General features: G+C 32.9%; 2 protein-coding genes across 2 annotated transcripts; one reads left to right on the forward strand and one right to left on the reverse strand.

Moving 5' to 3' along the window:
• The first annotated feature begins 3872 nt into the window (after window positions 1-3872).
• On the forward strand, window positions 3873-11362 carry LOC134277491 (dnaJ homolog subfamily B member 14-like). Its single transcript, XM_062759818.1, has 9 exons — window positions 3873-4035; window positions 4783-4957; window positions 5126-5271; window positions 5458-5577; window positions 7336-7392; window positions 7709-7785; window positions 7923-8032; window positions 9293-9456; window positions 9861-11362. Exons 1-9 carry the CDS (start codon window positions 3903-3905, stop codon window positions 9968-9970), a joined length of 1092 nt encoding a protein of 363 aa, XP_062615802.1. The 5' UTR covers window positions 3873-3902; the 3' UTR covers window positions 9971-11362.
• LOC134277492 (WD repeat domain phosphoinositide-interacting protein 4-like) lies at window positions 11270-19020 on the reverse strand. Its single transcript, XM_062759819.1, has 12 exons — window positions 18884-19020; window positions 18701-18756; window positions 15417-15491; window positions 14992-15096; window positions 14720-14807; window positions 14400-14494; window positions 13811-13884; window positions 13432-13554; window positions 13069-13154; window positions 12726-12827; window positions 12454-12572; window positions 11270-11913 (listed from the first exon to the last, which is right to left on the reverse strand). The coding sequence occupies exons 2-12, from the start codon at window positions 18741-18743 to the stop codon at window positions 11807-11809; spliced, it is 1017 nt and encodes a 338-aa protein (XP_062615803.1). The 5' UTR covers window positions 18744-18756; window positions 18884-19020; the 3' UTR covers window positions 11270-11806.
• Window positions 19021-19249: the final 229 nt, after the last annotated feature.

A 19249-nucleotide genomic window follows, 5' to 3' on the forward strand; every position in this document is an offset into this window, starting at 1 on the left:
TGTATATGAGTGATGAATGCCATGTTAAAATTAAGTTTTGTTGAAATAAGGTTTTGATATTACCATATGTGTTTTTTGGGTATTTTTTTGGAACTAGTCTTTCACTTCATACTATAAAGGATATTTTTTTTAAGGAGGTGTAAATTATGATCATATCTGTATATTTAAGATCATCTTTCAAGTGCTTTTTGTTCTTGTCACCTATATATTTCATTAAGTCATATTGACTGTTTATTAATGTGAGATTGTACAAGAGTGGATGCAGATTGATACACACTTATTTATGTGTATTATATATTTGAAGCAATTACAGTTTTGTAACTTAACATTACAGTCATTTCATGATGGCCATATATAGACTGTTGCTGCTGCTTTCCGTTTTTTCTTGTATGTTATTAATACATGTGTATTTAATTATGTGATTTTGATTTTGTGTGAGATAGTTTTTTTAACTGCATATTTTATCGGAAAACTGTTTTTGATTAACCTAGTAGACACATTTGCTGACAAATTTTTGTCAACTTTTGAAGCAAATACCAGTAAAGTCACTAGATATTTCCTAGCTGGCTTTTGATAGCTGCAATTTATGTATGTTTTATTGCATAAGTAATTTTAAGATGTGTTCCTGAATTATTCGATTATATTATATTAATTGTTTTAACATCAGCATTAATCTAAGTAGTATGAAAGAGTTTTTCTTTTAAGTATGAATGACAGTAAATTTAAGGTACTATAAATACAACCTGAATATTGATGTAAAATGTACATAATGAAATGTTGTGGAACTCTGTGAACAAACAAGATATTTTTAAAGTTGTAGTACACGATACATCTACATTTAAACCAGTAAGAGTAGTTAGAAGGCTATGAAATCCAGAATGTTACAAGGTAATATATATTCATTTGTCAATAACCAAACATGGTTGAATTAATTTGACACCATCTAATTTAGATTAGAATACTAATCCAGTGTAATTAGACAGACACTTAGTCACTCATAAAAATATTAATGCTTTGAGAAATTGACTTGCATGTGCTTTAAATTTTTACAATTATTAAATGCATGTTTTCCAGAACTTTCATCAAAATGGACTTTATACATGATTTTAAAAATGTTGGGGGGAAGTACTTGTTGTAACAGAATTTTCATTGACAGTGGGTTCAAACAAATGAAACTGTGAATTAATCAAATTAAAAGCAGATATATTTTATTATTTCTTTGTTTTCTTTTTCAATGCACATCAGAATCATGAGGGATTGTTTTTTTAAAACCATCAAGTTGTAATGCTGATTAAGACTTTTAAAATTTTTAGAGCTAGTCTTTACCTTTTAGTGACAGCAAGAAAGATAAAGAGAGAACCATAAAACCAATTTACCCATTCTTCAACTTGCCAAAGAGATAAATTAATTATCACCCCAAACATTTTTTTCTCAGAAGGTTATACACTTTAATAAATCCCGGAAACAAAAAGTACAACTTTGAAGACAATGAATAAATGAGTTTATTTAAGTTTGATTCAAAATGGAGATGAGTATTTGGGAAAAAAATTGATTTTAGATTTAGATTGAGATGATGAAAGATTGATGGTGATGAGTTGAGGATAATATTGCTGATTAGTTGAAGATGGCAATTGTTGATCTGTGAAAATCATGATCTCATTGTCCCTGACAGTTCTACATGTCCGCGAACTAGTTCAAATCCTGGAACTTTATCATGAACAAGTCCTCTGGGTCATGCTGACCTAGCAGCTTTCTCAGCTTTGTGGTCATCCTCTCAACAAACTTTGACTTTCTAAATCGAAATGGGGAGCTTATCGTCTGTGGCTGGGGGTCCTTGCTCAGGGCCAAGAAAGATCTGGTTTTACTGAGGTGGCGCTGAAATCTTTTGATCTGCATTGATAAGAATTTAAAGATTTAAAGCACTTCAATTTGCTTTATATTCCATATAAAAAGAATCTTCTATACACATAATTAAGAATAAGCAATCAAATCTTTATATCCATATTGACATATTTTATTTGCTTCAGTATACATGTATACATTTAATAATTCTACATATTCAGTCAGGGAGATCCGACTCCCCCCCCCCTTCCCCATACCCCCGAACTGCGCATAGTTTACTTTTTCCCTAAGCGGGGGACACAAATTCTCTGAATTAGCTTGTTTAAATTATATTGTTCTTACAGATTCAACAATAATATCTTACTGTGAATACTTACATTAAAAATAGTTTCCTATTGTCTTCTAATATTTCAATTAACATTTCCTATAGTATAAGTAAGGTTGGGAAAAAAGTGGGGGGGGGGGGGGGGGGGCTGGCCCCTCCTGTTGCTACGCCCCTGTTGAAGCGTCTGCTCTAGAGTACCGAAGTAAGGAGTCAATCCTTACGTCGCGGGTTCGAATCCCACTGTGGGACGTGGAGACCGGTCCTTCAGATAAGACCGTATAAACCGAGGTCCCGTGTCGCAGTAGGTGCTGGCACGAAAAAGATCCATCACTGTTCAATGGCCCTGAGTGTCGAGTTCAGAATTTGTAGCTCTCCATCGGCAAGTGGTGGCGTCTTCATGTGAGTGAAAAATTCTCGAGAGGGACGTTAAGCAACATAAAATCAATCAATCAATTTTAATATCAATTTTACATAGCCCTCTAATGACTCAAAATCATCAACGTTAGACTCATTGTAACCATAGCGCTACAGATCTGCAGCTACCTGCATGGGTAGTGTATAGATTCTAAATTGTTCAACTCATGACACCCGGGGGTAGGGCGGGGCCCCAGTAGGGAATCCAAATTTTATTTACATTGAAATATATAGAAAGTAACTTAAAATTCATCTTCTCAAGAACCACTGTCCCAGAAAAATTGAAACTTATGTGGAAGCATCCTGGGGTAGTGTAGATTCTAAATTGTCCAAATCATAACCCCTTGGGGTAGGGTGGGTTCACAGTAGGTATAACAAGGGGGAAATCTGGTCAGGAACAATATGGCCCAAGTTACTCAAGTGAGCGGTGTGGCTCATTAGCCTCTTGTTTTAAGAAATAAATTAGGTGATTTTGTTTTTGATGCTATACGTCATTACGGGCAATTTAAATGTTTGTAAACCTACTTAAGAAGCCATTTCAGTTGAGGGTTTGAGTGGGTTGGGGTTGGGGGGCATAAGTGTATGGTAGCTTTGTTTGTACAGTTTTCTATATATCGACATAATTATATGGGGCACGCACTCATCCCCCATCCTTACGACTATGTTCATTGATATAATCATAATTTTCCCAAAAAAAAATAATAAACAAAATAAAAAATAATTAGTATGAATTTAAATATCAAAATAATTTTAGCATAGCTTGCGGGACAACATTAGTCAGAAAAGGCGTTTCAACAAGTTTGTGACTTGGACTCAGCCCAGATCAAATAAGGTATTTTCACCAAAAAGCAGACAGGGGAAGAATCTGTTACAAACTATCACATACCAAACTTGATGAACAATATATAGACCTTTAATCACACCATAGACACTATAATTTTATACTGAATTTTTAAAAATGCCACCATATTGTAATTATCTGGAATCAAAAGAAGAACAGATAGAATATGAGAGATGCAATGACAGACCCAAAATAGCATTCCCGCTTCGAGTAATCTCACATTTAGGCCGAGGCAAATATAAAGGCCCGCGCATTTCTAATATACATGCATGTATGTATGCTTGAATTTCGAAAATTGGGTGAGAAAAGGAGAAATATTTGTACCGAACCATTTTGAAGTTATGAGCAAAGTTTCATTCATTTGCCTTTTTAAAAATATATTTTCTTTATTTTAAAAAAGGGGGGTCTGAGATTTCCGGAAATATAATTCTGATCGAACGAACCTTTCTTCTAGTATTAGTATTTCCGGTTCAGATCAAAATGGAAGGAAATCGAGATGAAAGTGAGCGGTGTTTTCATCTCGCAAACAAGTATTTATCGGTTGGAGATCTTGAAAAGGCAAAGAAATTTCTTCACAAAGCAGAGAGGTTATTTCCAACACAAAAGGCAAAAGGTATGATTGATTCCATACCTCTACACTTAATGTAAATATGAGCTGCGGGATACGTCATCATAAAGTCGTATTATTGAGTGACGGAAGATCCAAGGTTGGAACCAAAATATTGTCACACTGTGTTTCTGTTATGAATTATGTTTGTTGGGCCTCATGGTAGTCCAACTGTAACCCCTTTTTTGCCATCAATGGCAACAAAACAGTATAGCACTACATTTACAAAGAGCATAAAATATACATGGGCATTCTTTTATAATAAGTTGATTTTAAAAGTAGTCTGAAAACCTGAACATTTAATGAAGCTTCATTAAACTTTAATCTTCTAAAGGAATTTTACCAAGTTAATACGCTTCCTTGCAATAGATTAAAATGATCTGTGTCTTTGGACAAGCCCTTACCTCAGTTAGAATACATACCATATACTTGCAGAGTAGCAATGTAACTATACCGTTACCTTCACTTAATTTATATGTGTGATAAATAGAATTGGGAAAAACACTTAAATTTTGGTATCTCGAACAATGATATCCTGAATACCATAAATATATCATAGTTATTTGAAAGTCCCAGCAGCTTATATTTCTTAAATATTGTACCCTAGATATCTTGAATCCTTTGATACCTTTATTTTCCTGGTCCAATCAAGTTTGAGATAACTAGGTTAAATGGTTCGTCATATAGATAAAGTACTACCAGTACCTTAATTGAGAAGTATTCAACATTTACATGTGTATTTGATTATTTCAGATTTGTTAGAGAGGATCGAGTCAATGTCTGAGGATGAATCTACACAAGATAACAAAGAAAACAAAGAACCTCAGAAAGATGGAGTACGGCACAGGCGGGGCAGCTTTGGGAGGGACAAGACAGAAGGAGCTGTTGCAAAAGACTACACTGAGGAACAACTGATTTTGGTTCGCAAGTATGTGAAAAGCAGGTTTTCATTCAGCTTGACTGAGTCTCTTCTGCTTTATTAATCCATTTTCATTTTTGAGAATTGACATATATACTGATAGATAACATTCTGAGTGTGTAAAGTGAAAAAATACAAATTTTAATGCATTACTTACCAGAATCATAATTATTTTAGGATTAAGAAATGTAAGGATTATTATGAAATTCTTGGAGTAGAGAAAACTGCAACAGAAATAGAGCTGAAAAAGTCCTACAGAAGATTAGCACTACAAATGCACCCAGACAAGAATAAGGCCCCAGGAGCAACAGAAGCTTTTAAAGGTAAATTATCTGCACTGTATCTATCTATTAACATATTTTTATATAAAATTCCTTTCTGAATGGTTACTAGGTTAAATTTTTTTTTACCATATCTTTTATTCTTCAATTAATTTCTTTTGTTTTCTCTTTAATAACTTATAACAGTGCCTGTTGAAATTTCTATATATTTATATTTATACTTGATAGCCATTGGGAATGCCTTTGCTGTTCTGAGTGATGAAAGTAAGCGCAGGCGATATGATGCATACGGTCCCGAAATGGAGGAGACCAATCACAGACGACATACCTACAGAAATGAGTTTGAAGGTAAATGCGTGATATGGGAAGGTATTCATCCTTGTTGTAATAGGAATACATGTATTGTATGAGGAGGTATATAATGTTCAAGTGAGCTTTTCTGATCAAAATATGTCCATTGTCTGTCGTCGGTGTTGGCATAAACTTTTCACATTTTCATCTTCTTCTCAAGAACCACTGGGCCAATTTCAACCAAACTTGCCACAAAGTATCCTTAGGTGAAGGGGATTCAAATTTATTCAAATGAAGGGCCACAGCCTCTTCCAAGGGGAGATAATTATGAAATAGTGAAAAATTAATGGCATTTAAAAATATCTTCTCAAGAACCACTGGGCCAGGAAAGATGAAACTCATATGGAAGCATTTTCAGGTAGTGTAGATTCAAGTTTGTTCAAATCATGACTCCCGGGGATAGGGTGGGGCCACAATGGCCAATCAAAGTTTTACATAGGAATATATAGGAAATATCTTTTAAAGTCTTCTTCTCAAAAACCACTGGGCCAGGAAAGATGAAACTCATGTGGAAGCATCCTCAGGTAGTGTAGATTCAAGTTTGTTCAAATCATGACCCCCGGGGGTAGGGTGGGGCCACAATGGCCAATCAAAATTTTACATTGGAGTATATATGAAAAATCTTTAAAAATCTTCTTCGTAAGAACCACTGGGTCAGGAAAGATGAAACTCATGTGGAATCATCCTCAGGTAGTGTAGATTCAAGTTTGTTCAAATCATGACCTCGGGGCTAGGGCGGGGCCACAATAGCCGGTCAAAGTTTTACATAGGAATATATAGGAAACATCTTTTAAAATCTTCTTCTCAAGTACAGCAAAACTCATTTAGTACGAACAAGGATATTGCGAATTTACGGATATAGCGAAGTTTTCTCTTATCCCGAACTATATAAATTTTACGAATTTCCTATACGGATATAATGAATTACGGATATAGGGAAGTAATTTCACAGGTCCCAGTGACTTCGTTATTACCGAGTTTAACTGTATTTCAAAGCCATGATTAGTGATATTTATATGGAATCATCCTCAGGTAGTGTAGATTCTAGTTTGTTCAAATCATAACCCCCAGGGATAGGGTGTTTTACATTAAAATATATTTTAAAAAGTCTTCTTCTCAACAATAGCAATGCCATGAATAGTGATACTAGTATTTATATGGAAGCATTAAATTTGTTCAAATCATAACCCCCAAGGGTAGGGTGGGGCCACAAGGGTGGACCAAAGATTTACATAGTAAACTATAGGGGAAAATCCCAAGAACATTAACAGAAAAACTATGTGTAGTCATATTGACGTGTAAGCATCTTCATGTATTGAAGATTGTTCCAAATCATGGCCCATTGGGGTAGGGAGGGAAACAATTGGGAAACAAATTTAAATTATTATGAAGTAATATATAGGAAGAAATGTTTAAAAAAATCTTCAAAGTCATATATTAATATGATGGCATTCTCAAGTAGTATTAAAATTCAAGCCCCCCCCCCCCCCCCCCCTTCAGTAAACTTTTTATTTCTGATCTAATCCGATTTGCTCAGGTGAGCAATGTGGCCCCTGGGCCTCTTGTTAAACTTTCTTATACTGAGTTTGAAAAATTTATTTAATAATTATATTGAATTGTGTGACAGCAGTTTTCATAAAAATATGTCCTGAAATCACTTTATGCATTCATCTGAAAGATTTATTACAGAATAAGATACTTTTTCAATATGACCTAAAATTACATACATTTAATACATAATAATTTTACCTACAGGTGACATCTCCCCAGAGGAACTCTTCAACATGTTCTTTGGAGGAGGATTCCCCTCTAGTAAGTGTAGATAAATAACTTGTACATGTATTATTCTCTTAATAATAATCTTTTGGAGCATGTACAGTAAAGTATTTCAATACTGTTTATGATTCTTCAGAATGCAAAAAACAAATCATGGATTCTTTTCAAGTAGACATATCCAGGAAGATCAATTCAAGCATTTGATATTAAGTGGACAATTAATAATGGATGTTTTAAGACATTACAAATGGGCATATCATAATCTTTTTGTAATAAGTGAAAGAAAATGAGGATTAAATACACATAATTTAGAATGTGAATGGTTTTAAATTTGAGGGTTTTCTTTTTACAGATAACGTTTACACACACCACACACACAGAACACGACAACATCGTCATCACCACAGTCGCGAGCATGTGTCTAATGATGTAAGAATGGAAAATGTTTCTTGTCAATTTTTTTCTAAACTTTTTAGTCAGTCTTTTTAATGACAAATATCGGTGAATGCTATTAGCAATATCATATGTAAAGTTTTGTTAAGACATTTTTCTTGATTCTTTTTCAGTCTGGCTTCACATTGTTGCTGCAGCTGTCCCCCATTCTACTTCTAGTCTTTCTTTCTCTGTTGTCCAGTTGGTTTGTTAGTGACCCAGTATACAGCCTTCATCGATCAGGGTAGGTATAGTAAGTCTAAAGGGGTGATCCGATATTGAAACACATCTTTTTTCTTTGTCTTTTCAGAAATCAATTTTAAATCTAAATCTCGTGTAAAATTTTAAGGGTTGGGATTCTCAAAATGATTTAGTATGCCAAGCTTAATTTGGACTTAAATACACGAGGTTAAAGGAAAAAATAATTTGTGTGGCTGTGCAAAAATATAAATTTTCTCCCTCAGAGAAATTTAGGGAGAATGTGTGAGCGCACATTAATCATTAATAAACGTCTTAAAAATAAAATTATTTCATTGTTTATATTTTATTAATAAATACATTTCAATAATTTTCCGTATTAACATCATACTAAAAATAATTAAAAAGAGAAAAAATTCTTAAAAATTAGTTTTTATATTTTTCCAATTACAAAGTATAAAATTATCTGACCCCAAAAATTAAACAATATCATTGTATAAATTTCTTATTGATAAGCTTTTTTATCAATTTTTTTTTTCATTTCTTGCATAGTATGCACAATTAACTTTAATATTCTTCTCTCTTGTTATTTTATATTTTCAGGCTCTTTGCATAGTCATAATTTTTTTTAATTTTCACTTCAAAATTGAATTCATTTTCAATCTTCAATTCTTTTTCTAAAAAAGTTTTGATGTACTACTGCATTACTGCACGCCGATTGAACTACTTGACTGTGTGATAGATTAGACGTGTAATTTCTTAGATATATAACTCTACAATATAACAGTAAAAATATGTCTGCATACACAGCATGAAGAATTATTTGACAATAAAAAGATCTAAAATCATCTCCAACATCTTTGGCATGACATCGATAGCTGTCCAGCTGTTTTACGTCTTGTTGTTTACAACCTGTAACAATGGACTTTTACATACATGGAAGCGTAAAATCTAGAGGAGTTCCGACAGAGTATTCGATGACTTGGTCATTTGTAGCTAAACAGGTGCAAGCGTCCTGCTGTTTCGTTTATTTCAGCAGTAATAAAACAAGATTTATAAACTACTGACGATTCTACAATGTTTCTTATTAGATTTTTTATGATTTTCAATAAAAGGTTTGCAAATGTTAACTTATAAGGCGACTGAAAACTTCGCTTTCATGATAAATTACGGCGAAGTTTGGAGCCCAAAAGCGACTATTTCGCCTCAGACGCCCCCTAGGTTGGTCCTTGGATGCTATATTTTATTACTGTAATTATGCAATGAAAGAATTGTAATTTTGTTGAATATTTCTCTTTTTGTACAGGAAATATGATACAGAGAAAACAACGTCAAATTTAGGTGTGAAATATTATGTGAAGAATGACTTTAAGGTGGACTTTAAAGGTGATTTACGGAGGATAGAGAGAAATGTAGAGGAAGAATATATATCTAATCTAAGGCAGAATTGCTGGAGAGAAAGAACATATAGTAAGTACACATAACACCAAACATTTGTCTCTGTTCTTTGGACTTTCACATAAATACAGTAAACCAACTATTATTCACATCATCTTTTATTTGCGATTCATCAATCCGTGGCGATTAATTTTTTGTGACTTAGGAACAATCTCTACAAATACTATTAAAGCAAAATGATTGGTTCATGGTGATTAATATTCAAGAGTTAAAGTAGATCTTGGACTCGCTATTATTTCTTGCAGACAAATAAAAGTTGGTTTACAGTATTCCTTTAGGTTTGCTTTCATTCAAAGCTTTGTTTGTACTTGGAAACTTTCTTACTTTTTCTCATGGTCAAAATTTCAATGAAATTCAGTCATCTGTACTATTAATATGGCTACTTTTCAAATGCAAAATTTTACCTTCTATTGTAGAAGAAAACTTATTATGGAGAGCTAGAAATCATGCTGATGCAAGATTATATGAAAAAGCCCAGAACCACCCTACACCCTCTTGTGATAGACTTCAGTCTATATATGCATAGGTAAACCCCAAACTCTCCAATGTACAGAGTATAATTGTGATCTTTGGGAAGTTTTACTTTATGTGAAATTTGAGTCTCTCTTAGCCAGGATGGGAGACATTCTTTTAACGAGTGTTGATTAATTTCCAGTGCACACCAAAAAATTCCCTTTTTATCCAGGAAGTGCATGATTCATTTGTGGAATTCTTATCAATGGACTCGAATGCTGTGCATTCTCGTTAAACTAACATGGAAAGTGTGATGTATTGTCATTGAAGTACATGTTTTAAATTGCAAGTTAAATATGTGTATTTAATCATTTGTAAGAAAGTGCTGACTGAATATTATGCTTTATGGAAACAATTTTGTAAAGGTTTTAATTTGTGTGTTCTGGTTAATTATATAAGAGTATATCATAGGTCAATAATCCAAATCAAATTTTTCTTTAAGCTTTTTTTTACTTTAAACAGAGAATTATACTTATAGGATAACTATTTGAAAACATCAGATTTGGGCTCCAAAGTATTTGCATTTTTAATGAGAACTGCTTTTGCATTTTAGTGAATTCTTTAGAATCAACTTTTCCTATCCAAATGGTCTTGGAGAAAAAAAAGTGTAATTTGCAATGCATTCAGATACATGTATTTGAACATGTTTTCAATTGGTTCAAAATTTATGTTATCTAAAAGAGCTTTCTGTTGTGACTCGTGAAGCACTGTGCAAATGAAATTTGAAATATTTATGGAAAAAAAATTGAGTGCCAAGACACAAATGAGAGTAGAGAATAAATGTGTAATAATGTAAATTGTACCGAGACTGACAAACAAGCATATATATACAGTCAAACCTTATTAATTGGGACATTTGTGTTCCTAGGCAAATTGTCCAAATTAATAAAGCATTCTACATGAATTCAAATGTTGAAGGTTCATTGCATATGTTCAATTAATTTTAATATATTGCAATTACAACTGAATTTTTTTGTAATAAAGTGTGTTGCTGTTAACAGAATATTTGTGATTGATTAAATCATGGATCTGTTGAAAATACATCGGATACATGAGTAGATGCTTTAAGTTGTATATTATATGTATGGTTCATAAATTTTTTTTAGAGAATTCCATATGAATGGCATTACACTCACGAGAATCCTGAGTTTTAATTTTCACTCTGTATACAGGTCTGATTTGGGTTTTAACTTTTCATTTTTGTCCCTGAATAGTTTTTAATCAGACCAAATTTAATATTTGTTGTTACTGTGATTTAGTTTTTAATGTTCAACCTTAATTTAATTGTCTGTTCTTCTTAAAAAGTTGTAGAGATAATACATGTATTTAATAACAATGAAGCAAAATGTACCAGTTGTTACAGTAATGAAAACTTTTGTACATAAAACTCGAAATTTTTATATTTGTTGTGTGTTTATTTACATGTATAATGCATATAAATAAATCAGATCTCTTTCACAAATTCCCTTTTCTGACAATCTTGCATGCGGTTTCTATATTTTATTTTTCAATGATTGTAATATACATTAACATACTAGTTAGTATGGAAGTAAAAAATATTTACAATTAAAAATAAATATACTTGGCATTTTTTATATGACAAATGATCTAAATGGAAATGACAAAGATCAACACAGTTTACTCGTTTGCTTCATGTTCTCAATATGTACACAATATAAATGTTGGAGGAAGAAGAAACATCACCAATCCTCATTTAATGAGTGACTAGACAAAATTTAATCATAATTGAAGAAAGACATGAGATAATGAAATAAGAGTGTACGATTAACATCTAAAATATGTACATGTAAAAATGTATGCCTTTTCCCCCTTTCATTAAAACCTGTGTTCATTCAAAATCATCTCCGATGTCTAAGTACACGTCATAGGCTTCTCTGTTGCAGTTTCCATCAGTTGTGAACACATACTTGTGAAAAGTCCCATCTACACATACAGCTACAACAGAATTTTAAACTGTTGAATTAAAAAAGTAAAACATTTGAAGAGTTAACATTTTTACATTTGAAAAGTAATGAAGTCACATTTTACTTCACTATATCCGTACATTATAACCGTGTGAAATTCATTAAATTTATATTACCGCTATATCAGAGTGTTAATTATTATTTTGTTATACATGTATATTTCATAATGTCAATTTCAATGGCTAAAGCCCCAGTCAGAAAACTGGAATACATCTTCGCTAGCCAAGGGTTTCTGAAACAATACTCTCCTCATGAAGGAGAGTATCATATCAGAAACCCTTGGCTAGCGAAGATGACTGGAAGATGACAATGAGATTTATAACAATAATATGTCCACTTATTAATGCCTCTTCAGTAAGCCGTCAATATAAAGACACATGCCAAAAATCAGAAAATTATTTGCAAGCATGCATAAAATGTCTGTAAAACAAATTGTGAGAACAACAGTGATGGAATAACAGAGTGAGGAACAGAAAGGGAGGGCAATAAAATGAACAAAACGAGTTGTTACCTATTACAGAATGCCCTGGGCCAAAGGCACAAATACATGCACACTCTGCAGCCACTGTAAAACTGGCCAGGCCCCACTGGGATTCCACATATGTTCCTAGAAATCCCATGGTTTTAAACCTGTCAAATAAAATGAATGACAAGTGTAAGGCATGGGGCTATCTGAGAGAGTTTTTTTTTTGTCAATGGCTTGTAACTATTGAATAGGCAACTGTGTCTTAATTGTAATTATCTTGAAAATTGCCGAGTGTGGTATTTTTTACAAATACTAACGTTGATCGCCTGTTCAGACTTGTATCTTTTACAGCAAAGATATGAATGGTCCCTTTATCACTGGAGGCACACAGAAAGGAAGAATCATGACTGAAGGAGATACTGTAAAAATAATGTAAGGTAAAGAAAACGTAGGTAAAATCTCTAGAAAAACTAGAAACTTTTTCAACAAATTAAAGGAAAAATCCTTCAGGCTTTAATTACATACACCGGTATTACCTATATGAATTTCATAAATAAATCAAGGTCAAGACATATCACATTCAGCTTATCAAATGAATTTCTGCAGTAGTTAGTAGTATTTTATGACCTAGTTTTGTAACCTAGTTATGCTTTCACTGACCAGTATAACGTGGCTGGGTCAGCCCCTCTCCTGAGTTCCACCACCAGCTTCTTTGTTGATGTGTCAAACACTCGGATCAGGGTTCCCTACAATCATACAATACATTTAATAAACACAGATTACAAATTACATTGGTTATTAAGCATGAATCTCTTTACATTTCTGTATCTATAAACTGAAATGTGGAATCATCTTAATTCATGATGGTCGATGTTCTTTGGCAACCAAACTTTTTGTGGTTCATGAGGACAGAATTTTTGTTAATTGTTCAAAAAATATAGATCTCAGATCTGTTACATTCTTCTTTATTTAGCACAGTAAGATCAAGTTGTTTCTGTTTTATTGTTTTTTTAACTGTTTTACTTTTTTGGAGGCAGTAGCCAGTAGTGTCCCCTGCTGATTCAGAGTGAGGCATGCTATCTCCCCCTGGTGGGCACTGACTGTAACAGGAGATGTGGATTGTCCGGGCTGTGTGGTCTCAAGGTCCTGTCAATCAGAGAGGCAACAATTAATTCTGAACAGAACTCTATCTAAAGATACACAGGAAGTGGGGTATTTAAGGAGCACTTGTAAGGACAGCGGCAGGGCCATAAGAAAAATCAGAAGATAGGGATTGCATGTAACTGGCTGAGAAACTTCTAATAGTTGATTTTACATTAATGGTATCACAATTATATGTGGGATTTGACTTTTGTAAATATAGTTACAACAATTTAAGGTTTCCTTTATGAAGAGATCTTACAGCAATCTGAACACTGCCACATTTTTGACCTGGGAAAGCCATCACTTGACCAAAAGGAGAGACATCACACAGGCCTGGATAAATCAGAGAAAAATGATTAGAATTGAAATTTGTTTTAATTTATTCACTGAAACAAAATGATATCATTACATAATTGCAATGACATTTTTATCCAAAACTTGAATAGGAATATATGTATCTTATATATGTATTATATATGCATGAGGGAAATTTACGCCATATCCGAATTCTAGAGACATTGCTATGATCAATTTTATGATCATACTTTTACATACACTCATAATATGTCAATATCACATATATACTAAATACCCAGCATAATATCTGTACAGTTTTAGATTTATTTTGACCATTACTTGTCTCACATATCTACTGTATTTTCTCCATAATACCTCAACTTAACTTAAAACATTTATATAATTTTTCCTTCAGTGAGTTTACTTTTAAGTGCTATTTTTCACTGTAAATTTCCCTTAATTTTCAAATTTTTACTTTGTACACGATATACATGTAGATTTAACCAGGTGCCACATCCTTATAAAAGTTGGGAATAAGAAGAGTTATCTACCTTTAGGGTTATCCCTTGTGTCAAATGAGTGCAACATGGTAGGGTTATTTGGAAAACTGAACACATAGATTTGATTTCTTAGAACAACAATCAATCTGTAAATAAAAAATAGAGAATCCATTAACATGTAATCACAATGAATGTTTTGATTATAAGATATGAAAAATAAATTCTTCAATACCATAACTCTGGAACATTTTTAATAATATGGCCAATTTTTTAAAAGCAAATTTACATTTGCAGATGCTCTGTATTCCATACAGATACAAAAAATATATGTCAACAAAAAATCAATGAGATAACAAAATCAATCTCCTGACCTGTCATACTTGAGTTTTATTGACACGACTGGTTGGTTGAAGGAAACATCCATGACAACCTTCTTTGCTGTATCATCCCAAATCAAAGCTGTTAAAAAAAAAATTGCAATCTAATTATTTACTGTCATCAAAACACTCACATAATACTAATATAGTCTCCAGTTAAAAGGAGATGCTGGATCAAAGTACTTAGAAGATGTTGTTTTTTCTGTTCTGAAACTGACACGAGAAAGAGAGATCTACGAAGAAAAGATAAGTGATAGAAACATTACCAGCTTTCTCGTCATATCTCGGCGAGGATCCACCTCCAACCATGGCTACAATGTTGGAGCGAAACAACATCTCTGCACAAGCAATGCTCCCCACCACATCTTGTCCTGTAAACACACCAATAAATTCTAAACAAAAACAATTTTCAACATTATGGGTGTTCTTATCTAGACTATCTTTTCTTTATACATGTTAATCACGTATTCTGTGGAATCATCTTAATTCATGGAGTCAATGTTTGTGGGCAAGTAAAATTTTGTTAAAAAGTTAAATAATTGTCAATATTTTCAAGACAGTCAAAATGTTTTACCTATTGTCTTTAGTCTAATCTATACTTCTAAGTTCTTGCAGTGTAATTACCTCAATATTCTCCACAATTCACTGCAAGATTGCAATCAAAATATCATCTCTACTGTATAAACATTACCTAGTGTAAGCTTTTGTGTTAGTGGTTCTACATTGTAAATCTTCAGTCCAGTTTCTGTTGCACATGTGAAACAACCTGTTGATGAAAAAATAATCAAATGAAAAAAAAAATTACCAAATCAAACTGGGAAGCCTGAGCTGGTGGTAATTCTTTCAAAAAATCAAGAATATGTATCATGAATCATTGAATCGTTATTCTTTAAAAAAAAAAAAAACACCCCAATATTTAGGAGGATTTTTAAATGAAGAATTACACTTTTTAGACTCTGCTATCTATATACATCTGACCTACAACTAACAAATACAATTAACAATTTCTCATACCATGTCATACAGAATGGTAAAGATCTATAAGAACTGAATTAAAGGGGATTTTTTAAAAGTAATGTTTAAAAGTAAAAAGTTATGTCATTATAGGTGGAAAAATCCATAGTAACAAGGTCTTGTGCATAAATCTCTTAACAATCCAAATGTGACATTCAGTTTGAACAGGTGCCTTGAGGTGGATCCAAGTTAACTGAATACTGGTAGGTTTCAAATAATTACATAGAATGTTAGAACTATCATTAAAAATGCAAAATAAACACGGGCGATAACTCTAACTCAGTGCATTTATTATGAACAATTAATCACGAGAGTTCTGAATTAAACATGGCGTGTAAATTTGAAGCGAGAAATAAACGTTGAAAAAATTAATCGAATTTTCGTATTTATGTGGATTATATTTTAGGTTTAAAGGTATGTACAGCCTCTAATAGGTTTGTTATAATTTATAATCCTTTTGTATTCTTCAGAATTGTTTAGGAGTGATTCTGCAATTTTTTTGCTACATTACGAGTATATGGGAGGCATTCTATTTGTGGTGAGGGCTTGTTTCGAGACACAATTAGATTATTCTAGGACCAACTAGAACTGTTCAAACCGGACAAAATATTCCCTGCTGGGTTTTTCAGAAGTGCTAAATCATGAATATTTTATGAATCTAAGAGAAGAGAGAAATGCTAAAACATTTTTAGTGCAAATGTAATATATTTTTTTTTAATGAAACGAAGGCGCAGCCTAATTAAAAAATAGACTAAATATACGGACCAGACACAAATCATGAACTTTTTCTGTCAGTGACCTTGAACTTGCATAAATGACCTTGGTTCAAAGTCATGACACAACCTCCGGTCATAAGCAATGTTTGTGTGAAGTAGTAGATTCAAGTTTTTCCATAATAAAGAAAGATATGGACCGGACACAAATTATGAAATTTTTCTTCCAGTGACCTTGAACTTCCCCAAATGACCTTGGGTCAAGGTCATGACACATCCTTAGGTCATGAGCAATCTTTGTGAAATGAGAACCTACCAAGTTTATCCATAAGAAAGATATGGACCGGACAAAAATTATGAAATTTTTCTTCCAGTGACCTTGAACTTCCCTAAGTGATCTTGGGTCAAGGTCATGACAAACCCTTAAGTCATGGGCAATCTTTGTGTGGAGTAGTAGATTCTAATGTTCCTCCGTAAGAAAGATATGGACCGGACATGTTTGCACAGACAGATGGACAAACAGACAACCGGACATGTTTGCACAGACAGATGGACAAACAGACAGACGGAGGAACGGATAGACGGACAGACAGACGGACAAGGTTATTCCTATATTGTTACGTTACCTATTTTCGATAGTATCCTAATTTCGTTAGGCTAATGTTTTTAACAATAAATCAGAAACCCTTTCGTAATTTTTCTGAAGTCTTATCCCAAAATTATCATCAGATGCATGAAGTGTATTAAAGCCAAAAAGATAGAAAATTATGCCGTTTAGTGAGGTAAGATTCTTTTTTCTCTTTATCTATTCAAATCACACCCTTTTCTCATAATGCAAAAAAATTCACTCTAAAACCCTATCTCCTAAGCCTGAAAACAACATTTGATGATTTAATGTTATTGTCTGTTAAAAAGCTCTGTGTTATGGCCTAAAAATAGATGAACCTCAATTTGGGCTAACTTCCGCTTAAAAAATAAAGTGTGGAAGCCTGTTACGTGTATTCTATTTTTAAATTTTGATATATTTCAATGTTTTAAGTTTTGTTCCTGTTGCTTTATTGTTCGTTTCTTTGTAGATATTTTCCATCAAAGGGGGAAATTACAAGAACTATTATAGGCCAAAGGCTGTGGATAATGCTTTCCAAGCAGACAATGGCTCTTGGCTTGAAATTTCAATTTTATAAAATTTCAACCAAAAAATAAATGTTATAATTAATCATATTTTATTTGTGGTTAAGATTATAGTTGAAAACAGGACAACAAAAATCCAATACCATAAAAAGGGACAAAAAACAAATAAAAGAATACAAAAACCCACACAAAATAACATAATTCGATGTTTTTATGACAATAACTGTGCGCCATACTTGTTATCGAAAATAGGTGACGTCATTCAAAACAACTCGGATTATGGTGGATCCAACTGAAATTCTTGATTTAAAAAAACAAATAAATGTCTGAATATATTTATTTATTGTTGACTAATAATACATAAATAATTGAGGTGAGAAAAACATAGATGCCTAGATTAATTTTTTGACTCAAGTTTTAAACTATCGAAAACCGGTAACGCCAGGATATACCCCTAAACTTTGTTTGCGGGGGGTATAACTATCAAATAATAAGCATCTACCCTTGTCCCTAACCGACAGATTGTGAAACAATCCTTATTAGCGAGCGCAGCGAGCGTCGCGAAGCGACGCTCGTCACTGCGAGCTCTTAAAGCAACGCCTGTGCGAAGAGAAAATTCGGACTACTGCACATTCATTCGATAGAATTTTTTGACGCCGTAATTTGGACCCACAATGCATCACTTGTTAAAGCTACGTTCTCACGAGAATAGCAGCAAAAGTTCAACTAAAAGTAAACATGCCCTGATTTAATGGATACATATTGAAGACAAATAGTAAAAGAAACGTTCTTCATTTACTTTCAGCACTGTTCAGGCTTCTTTTTTGAAATGTAAATTACATACGGCGTCATGTGACATCAGAGCTTCTGACGCACCAAATATCACGTGCAGTTTGACGAGCCCGATCTAAATTATAACAAAATAAAATATAGATCTGCGCTCGCCATAACGGTCGCACCGTCAACATATTATCATTAATTTTTCTGTATATTTGGCATCATCTGATCATTTATACCTATATTCACAGCTTTCAAATAAAACCCAAAGGACACTGACTAACTGACTGTAGTTCATTTACTAAAATAGAACTTCTGTTTAAAGAAAACTGAACTTTACCATGATCTTGGTTGAATCGAAGGGAAATAACCCCCCGTGACATTCCTTGATTTCTCCTGAAATAAAAGATAAGTAGCATAAATGCTAAAAACAACATTTTTTGGAATTTTTTAAAAAAAGAAATATTTCATCAGCTCAACTTGATGGTATTGAGAATCATTAGTTTCTCAATAAGATATTTACCTTGATACTAATGACAATTTCGCTTTCAGATATCATCAGATGACAGATAGGATGAAATAAAATATTGACTAATTTTTTAGTCTTTGTGCCAGTTTGGGTACATTTTCTGTTGACAATAAAGTGAAAGTTGTTGTCTGTATAGTTCTTTACATTTTGCTTTCAAAACATTCATGATTTCAAGCGCTTACGTGACTTCGTAAATTACGCAACAATCTGTAAAAATTATGCTCAAAACGAAACATGAAACTAGATTTATTACGATAAAGAAGTGTGAGATATCTTTATATAAACATTGAAATATGTATGTTAAAATAATATTTTAGTGTATTAAATTTAAAAATTGAAATGAATTTTGTAATGGATATT

Source organism: Saccostrea cucullata, unplaced genomic scaffold (assembly GCF_032062105.1).
Source record: "Saccostrea cucullata isolate Sc308-1 unplaced genomic scaffold, CSIRO_AGI_Scuc_v1 ctg829, whole genome shotgun sequence".
Lineage (NCBI taxonomy): Eukaryota > Metazoa > Mollusca > Bivalvia > Ostreida > Ostreidae > Saccostrea > Saccostrea cuccullata.